This window comes from Heteronotia binoei, chromosome 6 (genome assembly GCF_032191835.1).
Source record: "Heteronotia binoei isolate CCM8104 ecotype False Entrance Well chromosome 6, APGP_CSIRO_Hbin_v1, whole genome shotgun sequence".
NCBI lineage: Eukaryota > Metazoa > Chordata > Lepidosauria > Squamata > Gekkonidae > Heteronotia > Heteronotia binoei.
The window spans coordinates 109,826,837-109,850,115 of record NC_083228.1 but is presented as its reverse complement, the minus strand read 5'-3'; the positions used below and the strand labels follow the sequence as shown (position 1 = coordinate 109,850,115).

General features: G+C 42.9%; 2 protein-coding genes across 2 annotated transcripts in view; both read right to left on the bottom strand.

Annotated features, from left to right (window-relative positions):
• SUCNR1 (succinate receptor 1) overlaps positions 1-2,542 on the bottom strand; it is a 39,577-nt gene extending 37,035 nt beyond the window's left edge. The window contains exon 1 of the mRNA XM_060240896.1: positions 2,388-2,542. The gene's annotated coding sequence lies outside the window, so the exon portion shown is untranslated. The remainder of the gene's footprint in view (positions 1-2,387) is intronic.
• A 9,599-nt stretch (positions 2,543-12,141) lies between these two features.
• Positions 12,142-23,279, bottom strand: part of AADAC (arylacetamide deacetylase) — a 32,179-nt gene continuing 21,041 nt past the window's right edge. The window contains exons 3-5 of the mRNA XM_060242349.1: positions 22,079-22,148; positions 17,105-17,276; positions 12,142-12,918 (exon numbers count right to left, since the gene is read on the bottom strand). Of these exons, the coding sequence (XP_060098332.1) occupies positions 12,310-12,918; positions 17,105-17,276; positions 22,079-22,148 (851 nt within the window). The 3' untranslated portion in view covers positions 12,142-12,309. The remainder of the gene's footprint in view (positions 12,919-17,104; positions 17,277-22,078; positions 22,149-23,279) is intronic.

Below are 23,279 nucleotides of genomic sequence, written 5' to 3'. Positions count from 1 at the left end.
TATCACAAGACAGATGGACAATATATCATGACTAGTGGCTCACATGCCTTACACTTACAATACATAGATCCAAGGCAGTGGCCTACCTGCTATGTATGGCTCTGCTCAGCTATGTATGGTTTTGCTCATTGTGCTGGATTCCTCATCTGATGAAGTGTGCTTAAGAGCAACGAAAGCTTACGTTCTAAATAAAAATTTACAAATAGCAGCTCTCCAGCAGCCCTGGCCCCACTCAATGCACAGCAGCCAAGAAGGTCTGAGCGCCTGCTCTGGCTGCAACGCCACTGAGGATGTTCTCCGCAGCTGAGAACGAAACGTCTGGAAGGAAAACTTTCTCCAGTAGAACACGGCACTTGATCCCGAAAGATTCTACAAACCCTAATGATGTTACCAGCCGTGAAAACCTGAATTCTTTGATAAATAAAAATTGGTTGGTCTTAAAGGTACCACTTGACTCCTGCTTTGTTCAACTTGGAATATAAATCATTTGAACACCATACTATACACAGCACTGCTAGGTGCATCTTTACTTAACAGCACGGCTAGATGCATCTTTACTTAAGTACTGCCTTAACCCAAAGTCAGAACCCGGGAGGCATTCACAAAAGGCAAATAATTTTTTAAAAAATAAGTCAAGCAAACTTGTTCCAATTTAGCCTGGATTTTCATGCTTGTTTTACACACAGTGAAGTCACCCAGAGTTAACCTTTACCTAGAAGTTAAAGTTATATACATTTGTTCCAAAAGCGCCCCCTTGTGGTGAGATCCAGGATCTACCTTATTATGCAAGGCCTGATCTAAACGCTCCCCCCACCCCTGCATTATGTCAATAGCACTTTCTCATACGGGCTTCCACGTGGCTCAGAACACACTGATAAAGAGTTTTTAAGAACATTCACAAGTCAGTAATTTATGACATGGATGGAAGCCATAGCAACATGATTAGAGAACACTTTATAGGTGACCCTGATTTGTGGAACACTGAATGCAAGAAATTTTGTACTCAGTATCTTAGTTACATCAGTGTGGTAATGAGATCTCAGCACTCACCTTGTGGAAATTACATAAGGAAAAATAAGCATGGGAGCGTGAGTGAGAGAGAGAATTCATCTGAAAGCCACAGAGAAAACTCTCTCTCTCTCTCGGCTTGGCTTCGCGAATGAAGATTTAAGAAGGGTGCAATAGTCCATGTTTGCTGCAGGCTCGCTGGTGGCTGACAAGACCAATGTGGGACAGGCAGGTCCGGCCACAGCGGCTGCAGGGAAAAGTCTGATTTAGGGTTGGTCCTGTAGCAGTGCGATTCTTCCTCAATCTCCTTTTGTCCTCAAGACCAGCTATGCGTGTGTTCTCAAAGGAAGAGACAGCCTGGTGGATGGTGTGCCTCCATGCTTTGCGATCTGAGGCTAGGTCAGACCACTGGTGATGGTTGATGTGACAGGTGCTAAGGGATTTCTTCAAGGAGTCCTTGTACCTCTTCTTTGGTGCCCCTCTATTTCGATGGCCGGTGGAGAGTTCGCCATACAGGGCAATCTTGGGAAGGCAGTGGTTTTCCATCCTAGAAATATGCCCTGCCCAGCGCAGCTGCGTCTTCAACAGCAGTGCCTCGATGCTGGTAACCTCTGCCCGCTTGAGGACTTCAGTGTTGGTCACAAAGTCACTCCAGTGGATGTTGAGGATGGTGCGAAGGCAGCGCTGATGAAAGCGCTCAAGGAGTCGCAGGTGATGACAGTATAAAACCCACGATTCGGAGCCATAGATGAGGGTTGTCATCACAACCGCTTTGTAAACATTGATCTTTGTGCCTTTTTTCAGATGCTTGTTGCTCCACACTCTTTTGTGCAGTCGGCCAAATGCACGGTTTGCCTTTGCCAGCCTGTTGTCAATCTCCTTGTCGATCTTGGCATCTGAGGAGATGATGCACCCCAGGTAGCTGAACTGCTGGACTGTCTTCAGAACTGATTCACCCACAGTGATGCAGGGAGGGTGATAATCTTCCTGGGGTGCAGGCTGGTGGAGAAAACTAGACAAGACAAATATCCCTTTTAAAAAATGACTCTACAGTTCAGAGAACTCCCCCCCCCCCCCCGCCCCTTTATCTAGTTACATGGGATACAGGGAAACCTTTCGCAATGACTCCAACCTTAATCATGCATAAGAAAATCTGGCAAAGAAAGAATCATGCCATGCTTATCTAGACAAGAACCCTAAGAACAGGTAAGGTTTTATCTATATTTTTCTTCACATATATAGTCTTCTTAAATTTTACAAAAATGTGTGGAAGCATAGCACCCCCAGTAGGCAGGGAAACAGTGTACTCTGAGTCCCGGAGAAAGCTTCTGACTCCACAAGCCCGGTCATGACCTCAAGGTTACACCACACCCGCTTGCCTTTTACTTCAGCTTTCTTCTTCTCCTGCCAGCCTCCTTCCATTTCCTCCCTTTTTATATTCCTAGCTTCACACCTGGTCCTTAAATTAATCCTCGCCCCCTTCTCCTCTCTTTCCTGACTTGCCTCACAACACCTGGGCCTAGAGAGACATTGCAAAGTCTGCCCTGTTGCCAAAGGCTTTTGCACCTTTCTGTCCTTGTTGCTACCTGCTTCACCCAGGTGAGTCCTGCTGCTGGGTTCAAGGGCCTGCCCTGCCCTGTCAGGTAGTTTGTTTCTGATAGCCTGCCACAGCAAGATTAGTATGCAGCTGTTGCTTTTCGCACAGCATAACATTAATCTTTAAATTAAAAAGATAATCATTTAAAATGCAACGTATTTAGGGTTGCCAAGTCCAATTCAAGAAAAATCTGGGGACTTTGGGTGCGGAGCCAAGAGACTTTGGGGGTGGAGCCAGGAGACACTGGGGCGGAGCCAAGAACAAGGGTGTGACAAGCATAATTGAACTCCAAGGGAGTTCTGGCCATCACATTTAAAGGGACAGCACACCTTTTTAAATGTCTTCTTTCCATAGGAAATAATGAAGGATAGGGGCACCTTCTTTTGGGGCTCATAGAATTGGACCCCCTGGTCCAATCGTTTTGAAACTTGGGGGGTACCTTGGGGAGAGGCACTAGATACTATATTGAAAATTTGGTGCCTCTACCTCAAAAAACAGCTCCCCCAGAGCCCCCAAAACCTCCAGAACAATCCCCCATTATACCCTATGAGAATCGATCACATAGGGAATAATGAAGACGTTTCCCTCTCCCCCCCACCACCCCGCTTCTGGCCAGTCTGAAGCAGCGGATCAGCCTCTCTACTCACCATTTGCTGCCAACTTCTTCACAGACACACCATCCTAAATTGAAGTCAAGCCTCTGGAGGTGCAAAGGCACATGGTCCTTTGCGGGCGGAGCTCCCTCTCCCCCCCCCTCCACCAGCCAGCTGATTGGGGCCAGAAGCAGCCTGGGAAAACTGAAGAAAGGCTGCTGCGATCGGGGCTGGGTGGGAAGGGCAGGGCAAGGAGAAGCTGCTGAGATTGGGGCTGGGTGGGAAGGGTTGCCATTCCCCCCCGCTTTCCAGATTTTTGGCTAGCGGGGGGAGAAGACTCCAAATCGGGGGTCCCCAGGCAAGGCGGGGGATTTGGGAAGCCTAAAAGTATTTTTCAAAAATTGGTCTCTACTAAGAGTGCATGCTGGCTCAAAGTTGACTCAGCCTTCTATTCTTCCAAGGTTGGTAAAATGAGTACCCAGCTTGCTGGGGGTAAAGTGCAGATGACTGGGGAAGGCAATGGCAAACCACCCTGTAAAAGGTCTGTCATGATGCAACATCACCCCAGAGTTAGAAACGACTAGTGCTTGCACAGGGGACTTCCTTTAGCTTTTTACTAGCAGTTTACCAAGAAAGGGAGTGTATGCACAAGTGGGCAACCTGGAGTAACTTGTGGAGGATATCTCATTTTCTTCTTCTCTGCTATTTTTTTTTGTCTTTCCAGAAAGCTCCCATATGCCGTTTCTATGCTCAGGGATGATTCTGATTTTATGAGCATTGAATTTGCCTGCAAAAATCTCCTGTTCAAAAGGTGTGTTACTGAAGGAGAAAGAGAAAGCGAAAAGACAAGCGGCAATGCTATTACTTGTTCAGAGTGGCGGTGAGCAAAGGGGACAGATTGAGGGCCCTCCAATGGAGGAGCCTTATAGTTGAAAGGGGAGGTTGAAAGGATGGGCCTGGCTCCTCCCAGGCCCCATTGGAGCTACGGGCCTGCTCTCCTTCCTACCGACCTTTTATCTTCCAGCCATTTTCAGCTACATTTAATATTTATTTACTTCATTTATGCTCCACTTTTCTTCACAACAAAGACCAACAGCCATTTTCCTCTCCTACACTTTATTCTCACAGTGATCCCATGAGAGTATGTGGCTGACCTAAAGTCGCCCAGTGAGTTTCTGCAGCAGAGGAAAGATTTCAAACTGCATCTACCAGATCCCAGTATGAAACTCTTACCCCCTGCACTACACTGGCTTTTGCACAGTGGCTGACAATGAACAGTAGCAAGCAGCCAGGCCTGGGCAATTTATGCAAGTTGCCTGAAGTTGCTGCCAGGCTTGGTCCTAATGATTATGCATATCTGTGTGGAAATCTTATGATCTCTATAGCGTGAGAGTTTGAGAAAGCACACATTTCTCTGGTGCTGGGAAGGGGCTTTGGTACATTTCTGACCCAAGCCATATGTCTAATCCACCTCCACAGCGGTATAGTGGCTTATTCCCTGACTGTTTATTCTTATATCTCTACAATAAAATGCTAGAGGCATACTTTTCAGAAAAATATGAAAGCTGAAAGTTCAGGAAAGGGGCCTGGAATATCCAAAAAAGCCACGTTCCCACAGAACCCACCCCCTCCTGTGACAAGCCCTTATGACATAAATTCCTTTTTATTGTTTTTAGATCCCTTCATTCCTTTGTTCTCTGTGAAATTATCAGACACTCTCCGCTTTCTCAAAAAGGTAGAAAAAAATAACCTTCCAATTCTATTTTGATAACCATCTGCTAAAGAACAAATAATATGACTGTGTAGTCTGTATGAAATTGATTAACCATCTGAAAGCAAAGCCTGACTTTATGCCTTTCTCTTCATTTAACATTACTGTTTTTGTTGCCTATAGTGAACAATTTTAGATTAGGATTGCCAGCTGTGGACTGAAACATTCCTGGATATTTTGGGGGTAGAGGCCAGGGTTAGACGGGGGAGGGAGCTCAGTGGACTCTAATGCCATACAGTTCATCATACAAAGCAGCCATTTTTTCCCCCCAGAGGAACTTGTATTGGTAGCCTAGAGATCACCAAGCCACACTAGGAGACTGGCAACACTATTTTAGATATAAATCTGTTATCAAAATCAACACCCTAAAACGTGAGAAATTCCTGATACTCAAGCATAGAACAGACCAAGATAAAAAAGGACATTGGCGGTCCTCTTGCGGCATCACCCTAATATGGCTCATGTTGTAATACAAGCAGACTGTAACAGGCTATTGTGTATCTTTGGCCTAATGGATTCTGGGTAGCCTGGTCTGAGGCAACAGAACACAACTTGAGGCCAGTGGCACCTTTAAGACCAACAAGGTTTTCTTCTGTGTATAAACTTTTGTGGGTGTACATGAAAGTTTATACCCTGGAGAAAACGTTGTTGGACTTAAAGGTACCACTAGACTCACAGTTTGTTCAGTTGGCCTAATATTTATTATTATTTAATGCATTTTTATCATGCCCTTCCTTCCAGGAAGCTTAAGCCAATGCACATGAATCTTCCCTCTTTCATTTTATATTCACAGCAACCTGAGAGGGAGCTTGGGCTGAGAGAGAATGAGTGGCCCACAGTCCAGTCATCTAGTAATTGTCACAGAAAGTGGGAATTCAAACAGAGGACTTCTGATCCAGCTTTCTAAATAGCAACACTAGCCCTAAGTAAATAAATCTCCTTTGTGGATCTACAGTAACTTGGAAAAGCTGTTGCTCTATTGGGCCACATATCTGCAAGTACAAATATGCACTGTGTTTCTGAAAAGGGAAATCATCAGTCCCTAATCCAAATGAAAACTTGTGTGAGGGGCATGTGCAAACTGTGCATCTGAAGCTTGCAAATAGCTTTGGGTTTGCAGTTTCCTGTCACAGATGCCTGCGTTAGTACTCTTTATCTCTTTTATAGTGATTCTTCATCATGCTGGTTAGGCATTTGCCCAATGACTGTTTTATATATCCTGAAGGGTTTTTGGCAGTTCCATAGTCACAAGATATGAGAGGATTTACTGTTTCATACAGCAAGTGCCACATTTCTTTGGTTTTTCTTCTTTGCACTGAAGACTAGACTATTTTATTCATAATTTACTTTTAACTTAAAGATGTTTAGACCAAAAGCCGAAAGGCATTTCTATGGTGCGCTCTAAGCCCAGCCATAACATTTAGAAGCACTTTTCACATGAGATCCTTTGCACGTCATTTCCATTACTGTAGAATCCTGTGATTTTGTTTCTTGATAGAATGGGTGCTCTTCTTTTTATTGAACAATCTGTGGTATAGTCATAAATAAGCAGGTAATAACTCAAGTTAGTATAACGTGCAAATATATTATTAAATTGTGCAACTAAATGTGATAAAGTCACCATATGCAATCACAGAGAGATTAACAAGGGGAAACCCCAGTCCATAAATAAGTTTGACTAAGTCAATAACAGTGCAGAAGTCTTGAAAGGGAGTACAAAATTTGCAGAGGTGCAGTGTCTTCAAAGAGAAAAACAGAGAATTCCAAATAGACGTGGCTCCTAGGTGTGGCCGGTGTTTTGTGAATCTTTGGCAGTTGAATTCCAGTATTAAATAACAGTCCATTTAGGAAGACAGTTCTCACTCATCAAGATGCCAATCAACATCATTCTTCTAGGCCATGGTTCAGAAATGTTTGTTGGCAAAAAACTCTTGTTTAACTGCCTTTTTTAATCGTGTGTCTAATCACAGGCTCTGCAGTTAACAGAAAAGGCCTTCTTAGAACTAAATACTATAATTGTTGGATATTGTAACTGCATGCAAGATGATCTTGGAGGGAAAGGGTTAAGAGAATTCTCTCTCACGCTCAGGTACACTTGGCAGTTGATCCCATTCTCTAATGGTACATTGAGAGCTTGCCTTCTGTTTCGTCTTATATAGGACCTCTACTCTCTCTTAACTGGGCTTGGAGCTGTAGCAAATTAATCTGTTCACTATAAATGTAATATATCTACATGCATATGTTAAGATGTGATTCTATTTTTGTAAGTACATTTTCTTCTCTTGTTACCATTGGAGTCAGATCATATCTGTTTGAATTTGTTTGAATAGCATTTTTCCCTTAACCGGGAAATGTGGAGAATCTGAGATACAGCGTAAAGCTTTTGTGTTTCTAAGGCAAATGATTTTTTAAAATATTTTTAACACAATAATAGTATCCTGAAGGTATGCTGCCTCGCATGTCATTGTCCACTAGATGGCGAAAAATAACGCACAATTCAGTAACATCCTGCTGAGGTTTAGTTAACCACCCCATCTGTCTGAAAAGATCAAATGTCTGCTAAAGCTAGAACAGGAATGACTTGTTTATAATTACATAGCATAGGTTCATTATCCGTAATACATAGTTTGAGAGAGGCAATGGTCCATCCTGGTATGTCCTTTGCTACTATGCTATGCCCACTCCCACAGTGCTTTCTCAGAACATTAGAATAATTCCCTTAGCTAACATTATATAACTACCTCAAATGTTGGCTAAGTATATTTCCTATATCATTTAGTTAGCCAGTTCAGTTGTATTGTCCAAGGCAGAAGTCATCACAAACAAGTAATTATAATAAAAGTACATTGTGTTTGCTGAAGTTAGTGCCGCAAACCATAGGAGTACCAAAGAAAGTACAGGGCATTTACAACAAAGTATTTGTGGTTATACTGCCTGGGTCCTCATGTCTCTTCCGTCATGGAGGAAGGTATTTGCAGACAGACCCGTACCAGAGTGGTGGCAACTTTTAGAGGCCATCCCTGGTCCCCTGCATGTGACACTGCACATGGGGATGTGACCATTTTAAAATATCCTGCTATGTTCACATCCCCAGTTGTTGCAGCTTCATTCAACAAGTTGACAAGTTTCACTGTACAGACTGTAAGAAGAATCTTCCCCAAGTTCTGAAATAGTAAGTTTTTAACAATCCAAACAAGCCCAAATCTCCTTGAATTTCAGCTCAGCTCACAAATATGTCTGGTCATTTTGAGCAGCTGCTTTTTCTTCTTTCTGACTTGTTGGTTTTTATTGTCTAACCTATGTTGTGATCCACCCTGAGCCCGTTATGGGAAAGGGTGGAATATAAGTTCACTAAATAAATAAATTTCTGACATTATTGGAAAATGTCCAGCCTCAGATAAATGGAAAATGTCTTTTGCTAAGTATTCTGGGCCCTTATTAAAAACCCAGAAGCACTAGCAAACTTATGTTTCCTAAGGATTTGGGGGCTGGATGGGAATTTTCTGTTTTGAGTCTTTATGATGTAAATATTCTTTTATATTTCTCCATCACAGCTACTGGAACATATGGGACTGAAGGACCACACAGTGGGGCTACAACTCAGAAGCCTCCTCATCAGCAACAGCAAATAGTTTCCTCCTTTCAGTGTAGCATAATATAGTGGTTGGGGTGTTAGCTAACCTAGGATCCAGGAGATCCAGGTTTGAAACCATTCTGCCATGAAAACTTGCTGGGTGGCCTTGGGCCAGTCACACAATCTCAGTCTAACCCATCCCACAGGGCTGTTATGAGCATAAACTTGAAAAGTGGAGAATGATGTAAGGTGCTTCAGGCTCCCATTGGGGAGATCCGGGGTATAAATGAAGTAAATAATAAATTCTTACAGTGCCATCCTAAAAACACTATCCAGGGAACAAGCCCCACTGAATACACTTGTGTAAAATTCTGGTTGTTTTAGGAATGCTCTCTCTCCTGGGCAAAGTTATACCCTTTTAAGTCAAATGATGTCAGTGGGTTCAGAAAGATGCTTATGATGGCACTGTTAATGTCTGAGTCTTTGCAGTTTTCAGAGATCTGAGGTGAAGCTCAAGCTTTAAAAAAGAATTCTCTAAAGCAGGGACATCAAACTCATTTGTTATGAGGGCCAGATCTGATATAAATTAGACCTGGCCGTGTCGGGCCGGCCCATGTGTGTACCTATTTAAGGCTAGGTAGCAGAGATACAGTATAAACTTTTAAAGGACACAAACTAAAGATTATTATTTAAAAAAAAAACTTTAAATAAAATATGCTTAAAACATTAGCACTTGTTGATCTTAAAGGTGCTTTCTTTGTATTTCTCCCATGGGATCCAGGGAACTGGCCAAAGGAAGCTCTGGTGTTTTCCCTCCCTCCCCAGGGGACCAGGAGAAGGAGGAGCCTCAACCAATGGAGAAAATCGAGGTTTTGCTCTGTAGCTCCTGTGTGATGGAGCAAACCTTGCAAAGCAAGTTGAGATGCAAAACGAAGCAAGAGAGACGAAGCAGACAAGAGCCAGTTGCTCAGGGACTGACAGGAGCCCTCCAGGGGCCTGATTCAGCCCCTGGGCCACATGTTTGACACCCCTGCTCTAAAGCTACTGTTCTTAAACGATGGATCATGCCTTCCTGGCAAGGTAGAAAATGAGCCCAGGAGGGAGAAGGAATATGATGAACTCAGAGTACACATTTTAGGAGGCTCTATGGCAAATTTGAGCTTGCTTCTGCATAATGTGCAAAATGGCCTTGAAATGCAGCCTGCTGCTTAGTCATTCTCCCTATTATTAACAGGAAACACAAAGAATGAAAGATAAACTTGTTCAGTGTCATTCTGCAATTGGCTTCCTTCACTTTATGTAGTGTGGGGGAAAGCTGCACGCTGGTCCCTAAAACTACAGTAACTTTAGAAGTTTGAAAACCACTGCTCTAAAATACCAGTGGCATCAACACCATCAGAATACTCTGTGTGGGCTGGAGCTGCAGATGTGCTTATGCAGGCAATGCTCTCTATTTGCAGTATAGCCTATGTAAGGACTTCCATGCAGCCTACATTTAGTTGGAATGGCATCATTAAAGATGATGGCACTGGTAGGTATCATTCATCAAAGGATGACTGCACATAAACTACTTAAAGTAACCTATTTATAATATTCACTAGTAAATCTAATTAACAAAAATAACCTGAAGGCAACATCAGCTTTCTTATCTGTACTGTGCAGTACACCCAAATATAATTACTGTAGTATTTGAAGAGGTACAACACTACTCATACCATCAAAAACCAGTTCATTGTTAAGAGGCCAAAAGGCATTGTATTTTGTTGTTGCTGCTATATTTACAAATCACAGAAGGCATCATAAGGAAGACAGGATCTCTTCAATCAACTGAAGGACAGGCTCTGTTCGATCAACAAGACTTTCAGCAAAATGGTCAGCAGCATAGTCCCTGGACAGGGCATCTTGAAAAGATGAAGAACAGACTTAAGACCTTTCCCATTATTATGATTTTCACACTCCTACCCTGTGTATCAGGACAGTGTGCAATGTGTGATCCTCTTGATAGTTTGTTCACTGTATAGAGTGAATAGGGCAATGTGTATATTTTCCAGAGTTAAGAGAACATAAGAGAAGCCATGTTGGATCAAGCCAATGGCCCATCTAGTCCAACACTCTGTGTCACACAGTGGCCAAAAGACCCAGGTGCCATTAGGAAATCCATCAGTGGAGCCGGGACACTTAGAAGCCCAGACAGAAAGTTCCAACAATATGCTCTGTTCATATGTTTATCCAATCCTCTCTTTAAAGTGGCTTGTAGCTGCCACCATCTCCTGTGACAGTGAATTCCACGTGTTAATCACCCTTTGGGTGAAGAAGTACTTCCTTTTATCCTTTCTAACCCGACTGCTCAGCAATTTCATTGAGTGTCTATAAGTTCTCATATTGTGAGAAAGAAAGGTACTTCTTTCTCTACCTTCTCTATCTCATTCATAATCTTGTAAACCTCTATCATGTCACCCCTCAGTTGACATTTCTCCAAGCTAAAGAGCCCTAAGCGTTTTAACCTTTCTTCATAGGGAAAGTGTTTCAACCCATTAATCATTCTAGTTGCCCTTTTCCAATGCTATAATATATTTTTTGAGGTGCAGTGACCAGAATTGTACACAGTACTCCAAATTAGGCCACACCATCAATTTATACAGGGGCATTATGATATTGGCTGATTTGTTTTCAATTCCTTTCCTAATAATTCCCAGCATGGCATTGACCTTTTTTATTGCAGTCACACACTGTCTTGACATTTTCAGTGAATTATCTACCACAATCCCAAGATCTCTCTCTTGGTCAGTCTCCACCAGTTCACACCCCATCAACCTGTATTTATAGTTAGGATTTTTGACCCCAATGTGCATTGCCTTGCACTTGGCCACAATGAACCTCGTTTGCCATGTCGACGCCCACTCACTCAGCCTCAACAGATCCCTCTGGAGTGCCTCGCAATCCTCTCTGGTTCCCACCACCTTGAACAATGTAGTGTCATCCGCAAACTTAGCCACTTCACTGTTTACTCCCAACTCCAAATCATTAATGAACAAGTTAAAAAGCACTGGACCCAGTACTGAGCCCTGCGGCACCCCCTGCTTACCACCCTCCACTCCAAAATTGCCCATTCATACTCACTGTTTCCTATTAATTAGCCAGTTTTTGATCCACAAGAGGACTCTTGAGCTTACTTAGGAGCCTTTGATGAGGAACTTTATCAAAAGTTTTCTAGAAGTCAAGGTAAACAGCATCTATTGGGTCCCCTTTGTCTACATGTTTGTTCACCCCCTCAAAGAACAGGTTAGTGAGACAAGATCTTCCCTTACAGAACCCATCCTGAGTCTTCCTCAACAATTTTTGTTCATCAATGTGCCTACTAATTCTCTCTTTAATAACGGTCTCTACTAACTTTTCTGGTATTGAAGTCAGACTGACTGGCCTGTAATTTCACAGATTTCCTCTGGAACCCTTTTTAAATATGGGGGTGACATTTGCTACCTTCCAGTCCTCAGGATTGGAGGCAGATTTTAATATATTATCAATATTTACACCTGGAATAATTCAAAGGTATAATTCCTCCCAGTTTTTAGAAAAAAAGGAAATGCACTACACAGTGTTGAAGAGGGTTTTTTTCTTTAATCATCCAAATGGAGAAAAATATTCCATCATTTCCAATATTTGCAATATCAACAATATTTTAAAAGGTAATTTCTTTAATTGGAAAACAGTATAAAACTTAACTCAAATAAAAAGAGCCAAAGGCATTCTGCAGATATGGTTTTCTTCACAGGTTCTCATTTAGCCACTCAATGTAATTATTTGCCAACTTCTGTCCCACAGGTAAGTTGAATGGGCCCATAAGAAATGTTAGAGACCCATGAACAGCACCCTCCACATGTTCATGTACCACTGGAACTTCTGCCTCCCTAAGTCGTGAGACATACATAAGTCCATCGTCTCGCAAGACATCATATTGACACGTGATGATGTAGGTAAGAGGTAACCCCCGCAATTTGGTCTCGTCAACTAACAATGGTGCTGCTCTGGGATCCAGGAGTCCTGGGTATTTCTGTCCAACCTTGGAACTTCCATGTGATGAAGAGGTGTAAACGTAGCCCTTTTTAAACTTTTCAGGCAGCCAGATACTCCAGTTTACAAACTTAAAGATATCACTTGACTCTGCAGGAACATGTTGGTTGGTCTCCATTGCTTCCCTTAGAGAGGCGTCAGTTGTAAAATACTCACTCCAGAATCTTACCATTAAAGACTTAGGCAAAATTGGCATGTTTTCATTATCCCTATAGGATGGCAAATCCAGATCAATGGTCTGAAGGGCAGGGTAAATTAACGCTTGGATCTTGAGTTTAACTTTGACTTCAGGGTCATGAAGAAGCTGTAAAACCATAGAAAATGCAGTAAATAAAAGTATTACAGATGGAAAAGCTAGCCCAAATGCATGATTTAACATATTGCAATAAAAACAAAAAATGAAATCCGAAATTCCAGGTTTATAGGCTGCATACTCCTTTTTTAAAAATTGAAACTAAATGCCGATAACATCCAGTGTTTACACTACTTTACATTGACCATAAAATCAATTTCACAATAATTGTAAATTAGTATAATTTTGTAATTTGATATTAAAAATGTGTTAATGTACTAGGTCTCCATCAGGAGGAATGATCAAAGAAGGCTCAAATGGCCTCTAACTTTCTCCCCAGAATAAGTTTTACACCCAGATCCAAACATCAATAGTCCTACAGAGGCCAGTGACTTATTTCCAAGTAAGCAAGCCCTGATTGATATAGCCCAGGCTAGCCAATCTCATGCTCTTGGGAGCCAAGCAGGGTTGACCCTAGTTAGTACTTGGATAGGAGAACACCAAAGAAGTCCAGGATCACTATGCAGAGGCAGGCAATGGCAAGCCACCTCTGAATGTCTCTTGCTTTGGAAACTCTCTATGGAGTTGCTATAAATCAGCTGTAATTTGATAGCTGGGGTGGGGAGAAGCAAGCATAGTTTTGCCAATTTAAGTGTTCAGCTGTGGAGTTTTTTATCCAGGTAAAGCACTTTTCAAGCTCAAGTCAAAAGAAACAGTTATGAAATTTATAGTGTAAATGTACTGGTGGCTGAAGCATTTCACATCATTCCACAACTGGCTGTTAAACATCTTGAGGATCACTCTGTTTTTACAAAGAGAGGTGTTGTCACATTTGAAAATCATTCATACCATGAGTGTTACTCCGTTTCTTTTGAAACAACATTTTTGACCCGTGTTGTGGGGGGGGGGGTCACCTCCTCAGGATCTGATGTATTTTTGATGTATGAGACACAATAATACTTGATAAAGAAGATGTTTTCAAAGTTGCTAACGGTAGAAAATCTGTTTTGCTCCACTGGGGTCCTGGAGTTTGATTTTTTTTTTAATCAACAATTGCCATTGCAGTCTAACTGCCAAGCAATATATTGCCATGACCACTGAAGTACCAGTGAAGTACACTAAAAAAATTCCATTGCAAAATTATCAAAAGAAAGGTATACCTGAAGACATACTTTATTTTTAGTGAAAGCTGGGAGTTCAGCAATCATGGCAATACATTACTCAAATGCTAGATTGCAACAGCAATTGCCAATGCAAAATAAAAATACCCTTCAAAAGTCTTCCAGTGGCATGGCAGGGGAAATGGTGGTCATGCCTACAAGAAAAACTGATTCTGCTGTACTGGACTTTCAGGAAGGAAGACAGTGAAGCAGCCTATCAAAGAGCCACAAAGAAGTCAACAACCAATCCAACTGACCATTGAAAAATATTCATATTTGTGACTAGAGAACAGAATGAGAACCAAGCGGTGGGTATTTCAACATCCCTAATCTCTGTGCTTTACAGAAGGGCTCATTGGAGTGTGCTCAGCTCATGCATACACTGGATCTCTCTGCTGCCCAAAGTGAACAGTGCAGCCTAGATTGCATGTGACACTTCAAGTATCTCAACAATGCATAAAGACAGAGTTGGCATTTCTGGGTTGGGAATACCTGGAGATTTTGAGGTGAAGCCTGGGGGAGAAACTTCAGAAGAGTACAGTGCTATTGAGTCCACCATCTAAAGCATCCATTTTCTCCAGGTAATGGTTGTCAGGTCCCTCCTAGCAACTGGAGGATGGAGCAGGACTAACTGGGAGCAGCAGGGAGGCCCAGCCAACATACAGGGACATGTCTATGTCACTGCCCATGTGAACTGGAAGTGATGTCATGGCAATGCCAGGGCAATGTTCTGGTACTTGGGCAAAAACTCTGTGGCAAATTTGACTTCCACTATAGAGTTTTTGCCAAAATATCAGAACATCACCCAAAAATCCTAGATGTGATGATATCACTTCCAAGTCACCTTGGCAGTGATGTAAAAGTCACTGCATGTCAGATAGATCTTCCTCTTTTGTGGGGTAAGTTCCCCCCACTGGCCAGCTGTTCAGCAGCAGTAAGGTGGAATCTGGCAACAGGCAACCCTCGCCTCCACTGGGAGGGGTCTGGAATTCCTATCTCTAGGGGAACTGATCCTGGTCATCTGGAGATCAACAGGAATACCAAGAGATCTCCAGGTGCCACCTAAAGATCATTCACAAGGGGCAACATGTCAGTTTGGAAGGTTGTCTGTCACTATCATGCTGAGAGCCAGTTTGGTGTAGTGGTTAAGTGTGCAGACTCTTATCTGGGAGAACCAAGTTTGATTCCCCACTCCTCCACTTGCATCTGCTGGAATAGCCTTGGGTCAGCCATAGCTTTCACAGGAATTGTCCTTGAAAGAGCAGCTGCTGTGAAAGCTCTCTTAGCCCCACCTACCTCACGGGGTGTCTGGGGGGGGGGGAGGTAAAGGAGATTGTGACCACTCTGAGAATCAAAGTGTAGGGCAGGGTATAAATCCAATATCATCATCTTCAATACCTTCTTATATGTCTAATTCCCATGGATCAGAAAATCTGTACAATAGATCTATTTTGGACAATGAAGATGTTCTTTGCAAAGCTGGGAGCATCCCTAGGTTTACCAAGGAAGGAAGGAAGGAAAAGAAACCCTGCAAACTTTAAAGGTTATCCCTCGCCCCAAATAAGCACAGATAGCACAGGAAAGAAAAAAAATGTGTAGGGGACACTTGCAGTTCCTGTTGCAGTCAAAAATGATTTTCAACCCTCACCAGGAAGAGGAGGAGCAAGAGCACTGAACAGAAAAGAGGAAAAGAGTAGGGAGGAGATGTGAGGGACTGTGATGGGAGCTAGGAAGGAAAGCAGTTAGTGATGGGGTGAATGGAAAACAGGGGTAATTACGGAAGTGGGAACTGGAGAAAAAGCACTTGAATTGATAGGGAAAAGGAGAGTGCTAGTGTGTGGGGGGAGGCCAACAGCAGGGATTACTAGGTGGCAACAAAGATCAGACCGGTGGAATAAAATGGAAAACAGATTGGGAGGAGCTAGAACAGACGGGGCAGAGAAGGAAGGGAGGAAACAGGGACCTGAACAAACCGTGGGGAAGCAGAACCCATCACAATGTGAGTAAACAGTCTTCATCAAAATAAATGACATTTTGGTAAGTTTTCTCTTTGCCTTATGCAAGCATTCTACATGAAGCTCATAGTAACCCCCACAATTGGCTTGTGCCTGGTCCAAGCACTTCCATGAGATATAGTAATTATTCTCTTTGAGCATGCATCTCCTTGAGCATACCTCTCTCTCACCCCTAGGTAACTGCAACCAGTCTCTAATACACCTGAAAAGGTGGGGATGGCTCTAGGCCAAACTACACTAATAGCATTCCAATAGCTCCTTTCCTACTCACACAAAAATCCACTCCATTCCCCCCTCACTCTCTTCCAGCATTTCTTGATCATCAATAGCTGCTTCTCATCCATTTCCTCCTTTAGCTAGCAAGGCAAGAGAAACACTTTGCATGCAGATTAGCAGGTAATAATTAATTTCACTTTTATTGCTGTGAGCAATCTGGCAACCCCTTCCCTGGAAAAAGGCTGCTTCAGGAAATGTTTCTGAACTCAAAGCCTAATCTGGCCCCAGTCATCAGAAATGATGGGTGGGAGAACTCAGAGCTGAAGGAGGGAACTAATCCACCAGTAGCATCTTGCCTGTCTGTTTCTTTAACCTCCCAGAGAAACCCCAGCCCCTTGGCCCCTCCCCTCTCTTGGAAGCGATGTCTATCCCCTACTTCAGCTCTAAAAACTGGACCCATCTTCATGCAGATTTTAACAGGGTTCATGTTAGATACATCACATCCTGATAGGGTTGCCAACCTCCTGGGATTACAACTGATCTCCAGGTAACAGATCAGTTCACCTGGAGAAAATAGCTGCATTGAAAGGTGGGCTCTATGGTATTACAGCCAAATAAAGCCCCACTCTTCCTGAAATCCTGTCGTCTTCAGGCTCCACTCCCAAAATCTTCCTAACCTAGAGGTGACTGACATATCCTCCTGAATGTACAAAAAAGAGGAGTTATCCCAAGATTCACATGACTGGCTTTTCAGTGGATGCTGGCATTTCATTTTGTTACTGTTTTCAAACATCTACAACCACTCACCTGCTGTGCCACAGCTGCAGCTAGATTTCCTCCTGCACTGTCTCCCGCAATGCACACTCTGCTTGAGTCTACCTTGTATTGGTCAAGAACACTGCTTTGCAGGAAGTACTTTGCTACTGCATACACGTCTTCAAACTGAGTTGGGAAGTGATATTTAGGTGCCAGCCTGTAACTGTGGAATAATTTTTAAAAAGACATTCCTATTAAGCACTGTGGAGAAATGCATTTTTGGGTAGAGGTCTGACCTGAGTAAAACCTTTACCAGGAGGTTTTAAAAGTTTTTTTTATCTCTGGGCAGAGAACAGACAGGAAGAGAAGTCAGTTCAGTTGCTTTCCAGACTTACCTCAGCCTACCTTCATCCAAATGCTAACAAATCTTTCAGGTGAGATAATGGATGGATCAAGCTCCCCCACCCCCTTCTCCAAGCAGGGAACAGAGATATGGAAGACTTTAGAAAAGCGCCAGGAAGAATCTCCAGGAAAAGTTGCTCTGACACAGCCTAAACAATAAAGGCAGGTGATAAAACTCCTGGAAGCCAGGCAGAAGATCTCTTGAGTGATAAGTTCACCAGAGCAGACAGAACTCAGGAGATGGTGGGTTCTCCTTTTCGGGAGGTTTTTAAACAGAGGCTCAGTGGCCATCTGACAGTAAGGCTGATTCTGTGAACTTAAACAGATCATGAGAGGGAGGCAGGAAGGGTTGCACCAGTGCTTAGTTCTTGTGACCCTTTCATCCAGGGAAGTGCTGACCACCACTTCTTCTCCAGATCCGTTTGGGCAGGTATCCTGGAGAGTTTTTGCCATCTTTTGGGCATGGAGAAAGGGTCACTGGGGATGTATGTGTGTGTGGAGGGAGGTATTTGTGAATTTCATGATTTATGTAGTGGATTGGATCCTGGCGGTCTCTTCCAACTATATGATTCTAACTCTTAACTGAGATCTGGAGGAGACGGTTGTAGTCATGTCTTGGACTAAACTGCTGGAGGAAGCTGCAAGGTTGTTGGAAATTCTGTAACACTCTAAGCTAAGGACTGTTCTATATTTTAACATCTGATAGGGCATGTATAGAGAAGGACAGAGGAATTGCATTTTATTCATTTATTCTGAATCCCTTGCTTAGACTGGTGCTATACTAAAAGTATGCTTGTGAACATTTTCTCTTTTGATGCTGGTAGTGGCTCTCTGTACCACATAGACTTCCACAGTCTGGGACATGCTATTTTTAAAAGGATTGCCAGGGAGAAGGCAAGTAGTTGGCAAGCAGCTATTCTTCCAGGAGTGCACAAGGCAGTAACCAGTCCTCATTGTGACAGCAGGAGACACAGAGGCAAGGCCTCAGAACTTGGAAGGGAAGCTGGGAGTTCTGACCCTTCCAGAGAACAATTCCTTACAAAGGTCTAGTGGAGGCAGTGGTTACCCAAGAGAAAAAAAAGCCTCTGTAGGTGTTGGGAAAACCTTGGCATCAAGGTGGAACAGGATCTGCAGGCTGAAGCAGGCCCATTCTGTCACAAGCATTCTTGCTGCTCATGCAAACCAAACTATTTCAGGAAATTTTACACCAACAACGTTGACTTGTTTAATGGACTTTTTTAAAAAAAAAATTTTTTACAGTCCCTGAAGTTATGCACCCCCGACCAGGATAGCCTGGTTGTCAAATTTCTGAAGCTCAGCAGGGTCAGACCCAGTCCTAGGCCTATATTTTGATGGGAGGCCTCCAAGGAAGACTAGGTTCAGACTTGTGACATGGAGACAGGCAATGCCAAACCACCTCTGAAAGTCTCTTGCCTTGAAAACTCTATGAAGGTTGCCATAAGTCAGCCGTGACTTGAAGGCACTTTCTACCACCACCACATTATCCACCTGATCCTCTTCCCCCCTTTAGTAGGCACCCCCCTTCCCCTTTCCCCTCACTGAACTACAAACCATGGTTAAGAGTCACCACAGTTTATTAATAGGGAGAAGTGGGATTAACTTGACTTTTAACTATCTCACCATTAACTGAATGCCATTCTCACAATATAATGCAGCCCTTATAAACAAAATAGAAGTGCAGGACTAACTAAATTTATTCCAGCCTACTGATAAAGTGACCTCTGACTGACAAAAAAACTTATGCTGGAATAAATGTTGTGAAGTCTTTAAGGAGTCACTGGACTTCTGTTCAGTTTGGCTGTGACAGACTAACACAGCTACCCCTCGAGAATTATTGCAAGCTGATTCCCTGCTGAAAGCAAGGGAACAACGGAATCTTATAACCCTGAGGGTTTGCCACTCCTAGGATTAAGGCAGGCATAAAAGGTTCGTAAATGGCTTCAATTCAGCTTTACAGCTGAACAAAACTGACAGGAAGACTAGCTAATTAAACAAGGGCAGAGCCATCAGTTTGGCCCTCTTCCCATTGACTCACCTTTTCCACTCCCCTGTCACCAGGGGAAAAGTAACAGCAATGCCCACATAATTGTTTCCCCCCTCTGGCTGCTGCTGCACAGGGAGGGAGGAGAGCAAGCAACACTCTGCGCTGCTTCCATTTCTGAGCAGTGTAGATCCACTGCTCAGTAATGGAAGCAGTGCAGTCTCCTCTCAACTCAGGCAGCAGGCAGAAGATACACAGCAAGTAGGAGAATGCAATACTAATAACCAAGTTACAGTGTAATACTAAACAGCGTCAATGGGTTTAGAAGGGCAGCAACTGTGTTTAGGATTATAATTGTATTCACTTGCATGCCAGACTGTACCTTCAAGTACAAGGTGGGACTGCAGAGCAGCTAAAGAATACACATGACATTTTTTTTAATATTGCATCTGTCTTCCTCATGAGACTTTTAGAGCCAGGATCCTGCTTCAGAGATATGATCAGTGTGTGTTTGTTTTTTGATGGAAAAGTCTGCTCCCCATTCCAATGTTTTACCTCTTCGTCTTTTTCAGGAATGGAGTATAATGCTCCATTGTGTGGAAGCTACTGGACAATTTGTGCAGAGCTTCTGGTTATCTCGTGTACCAAAGAAAATTAGGGGAGTCACTCGGAAAGGTGGACAAGCTTTTTCTGTCTCCTAGCAGCAGGCATGGCCTGCCTGTCCTTTCCCCTTAAATGAAAATGAGGTGCTAATCTTTGAGAGGCCACACAGAAATTTTTAGAGCACAATACCAGATAAGGATATTTGCCTGCTTCAGCCTGTTAGTTAGGTCCCATGACTAGGGGAGCAGAGAGCACGGGTGCATTCACACACTAAATAATGTGCTTTGCAAATGGATTTTTACTGTGTAAGAATTGCAAAATCCACTTGTAAACCATCACTGTGTGAAAGTTCCCAGTGTGACTTTTGGTCCAAAGCAAAAGAAAATTGGCAAGCACCAAGAGGTATCTATGGGTGAAGAGAATGGCCTAAACCAGGCTTTTATAATCAAAAGGCTAGAGGGACTTTGTAAAGGTACTCCCTTGAATCTAGTAGAAACTAGGGTTGCCAAGTCCAATTCAAGAAATATCTCAGGACTTTGGGGGTGGAGCCAGGAGACATTGGAGGTGGAGCGATAAGTAAAGTTGTGACAAGCACAATTGAACTCCAAAAGGAGTTCTGGCTGTCACATTTAAAGGAACCACACACCTTTAAAATGCCTTCCCTACATTAGAAATAATGAAGGATAGGGGCACCTTCTTTTGGGGCTCATAGAATTGGACCCCCTGGTCCAATCATTTTGAAATGAGGAGAGCATTTTGAGGAGAGTCATCAGATGCTATGCTGAAACTTTGGTGCATCTACCTCAAAAAACAGCCCCTCCAGAGCCCCAGATACCCCCAGGTCAATTCCCCATTATACCCTATGAGAATCGATCTCCATATAGGGAATAATGAAGTGCCCAGCAGACATTTCCCATCCACCCTGTTTCTGATGACTCTGAAACAGGGGATTGGCATCTCTACTCATGAGCTGCTGAACTTCCTACTTCTTCAAAGTAACACTGAGCAACCATCCCAAGAGGAAGCCTTTCCAAGCGGAGTCAGAAGCCTCGGGAGGTGGAAAGGCACATGGTGGCTGTGGGGGCGGGGCTTCCCTCCACCAGGCAGCTGATTGGGAGTGGGAAGGAGCCTGGGAAAGTGGGAGAACCCCACTGTGGCAAGCCTAGCAGAAACATTGAATTCTAATGCTGAAGCATGGGAGAATAAAGATGAAATAAGGCCTCTCTCAGCATGGCTGTGCTTTTGCCAGGTGGGGTTTGCCCTGACAAACCAAGGTTTAGCACTGAACTGGGGAATAAAGTCAATAAAATGGTGTTACAGATCAGTTTAACAATCCTAAGCAACAGGTGGGAATGGAATAGTTTTACCTATGAGCAGGGCTTTTTTGTAGAAAAAGCCCAGCAGGAACTAATTTGCATCTTAGGCCACACCCCTGACATCAAACTGCGTTCCTGTTAAAAAAAAAAAAAAAAAACCCTGCCTATGAGGCTGAAGTCATCTCTGACTCCAGTCACTGACTCCAGTCAGGCTATGAATAATCCAGAAGAGGCTTGAGCTGGGGCAGTCTCCTCAATTGTGCACTTGCCTTTCCCTTGGGCTAGCTATTAATACCTTTTGTTGAGTTGTAACAGGATCATTTTCAATGTAAACCTGCCTTAAGCCTAGGAAAGAAATGTTGGGAAATATACAGGGCTTTTTTTTTTTTTTAAGAAAAAGCCCAGCAGGAACTTATTTGCAGATTAGGCCACATTCCCTGACATCAACATTGAATTCCTGTGCGTTCCTGCTCAAAAAAAAGTCCTGGGAATATATGTATAAATTGGCTTTGGTTGGATTCCAGAATAGAATTTGGTGCTCTTACACAATAAATTTAGTCGACTTCCAACACATTAATCTGTTCCCTGGATTGCGGCTTATTCATTAGTATCCCAATTTGTGAGCAAGCATTATTAATAACAGTCATAAAAACAAAAATACACAACAGAAAAAAAAATTCAGTTTGAACCATGCTCCCTTACTCTACTGATACGACGACAGCATTCAACTTCTCTGAAGTCCATCTTGACAGAAAGTCATAAGATTTCATGCCTGCAACAAAATAAGTGACAGAGTGCATTTTATTACTCTTCTAAAAAGAAATAAAAGAGTTTGTTGTTACTCTTGGCTGTAACCTTTTGAGAATTTTCCATGATTCTAGGCAACTCCATGCTTCCTAAGTGTAATTCAGTTTCTGCACAGACTGCTTAATTTACAGACTACAGCCAAACATTAATACATTGTTTGACAGAGAACATTGATGTGATATCCCACTGTGCTCTCCCTATACCCTTGCATCAACTACGTCTTAATCATACTTTGGAGAAATAATATTTTTAAGCATTAATGGATATTTTACCATCTGAATGGTTTCATTGTCTTAAAGAACAATTTACAAAGTAACTAGCATACATTCATATTAAAATATCAATATGTGCAGAGAATAAAAGAGGGGACACACATTAGTTGACTCCTAATTCTTTGTCCATGCCTGCAAGTCATAGTTCTGCTCTCCTGACAAAGGAAGGGTTTTTTTAAAAAACAATTCTTCCCATCACAAACCTCTGTTGAACCCCACATTGACTCCCAAGTATCCATTGACTCCCAGGGGCTTCTTTTTCAGAATAAGATGCAGCAAAAGGGGAGGTATAAGCATTCTGCTCTGTACATGCTGCAGTGTTCACTGTACTTATCATTCAACCCAGTGTTTTAAATCAGTAGTTCCCAGCCTGGGGATAGCAGGGGGTCCACAGACTTATTGCAAGGGGTCAACGAATCCATACTCACACTAAGCATTATCATTTTGATCTTTTTGTTATTATGTACTTTCATAATCGACAGACACTAACGGTACAACTACTATAGTGGGGGGGGGGGTACACAAATGTTTTGGAATTTAAAAAGGGGCCCTGACCTGGATGGCCTAGGCTAGCCCAATCTTGTCAGATCTTGGAAGCTAAGCAGAGTTGGCTTTGGCTGGTATGTGGATGAGTGATTTCCAAGGGATATCAGGGTTGTGACACAGAGGCAATAGCAAACCACCTCTGAAGTGTCTCTTGCCTCAAAAACAAGCCTAGTTTGCCACCTAGTTTACAGAACACTAATGAGCTAGAGCTTCTGGCTGCCAGTCAATCTTAGACTCTGCTTGCTTTGCCATATTATTATTATTACTCTTATAAATCA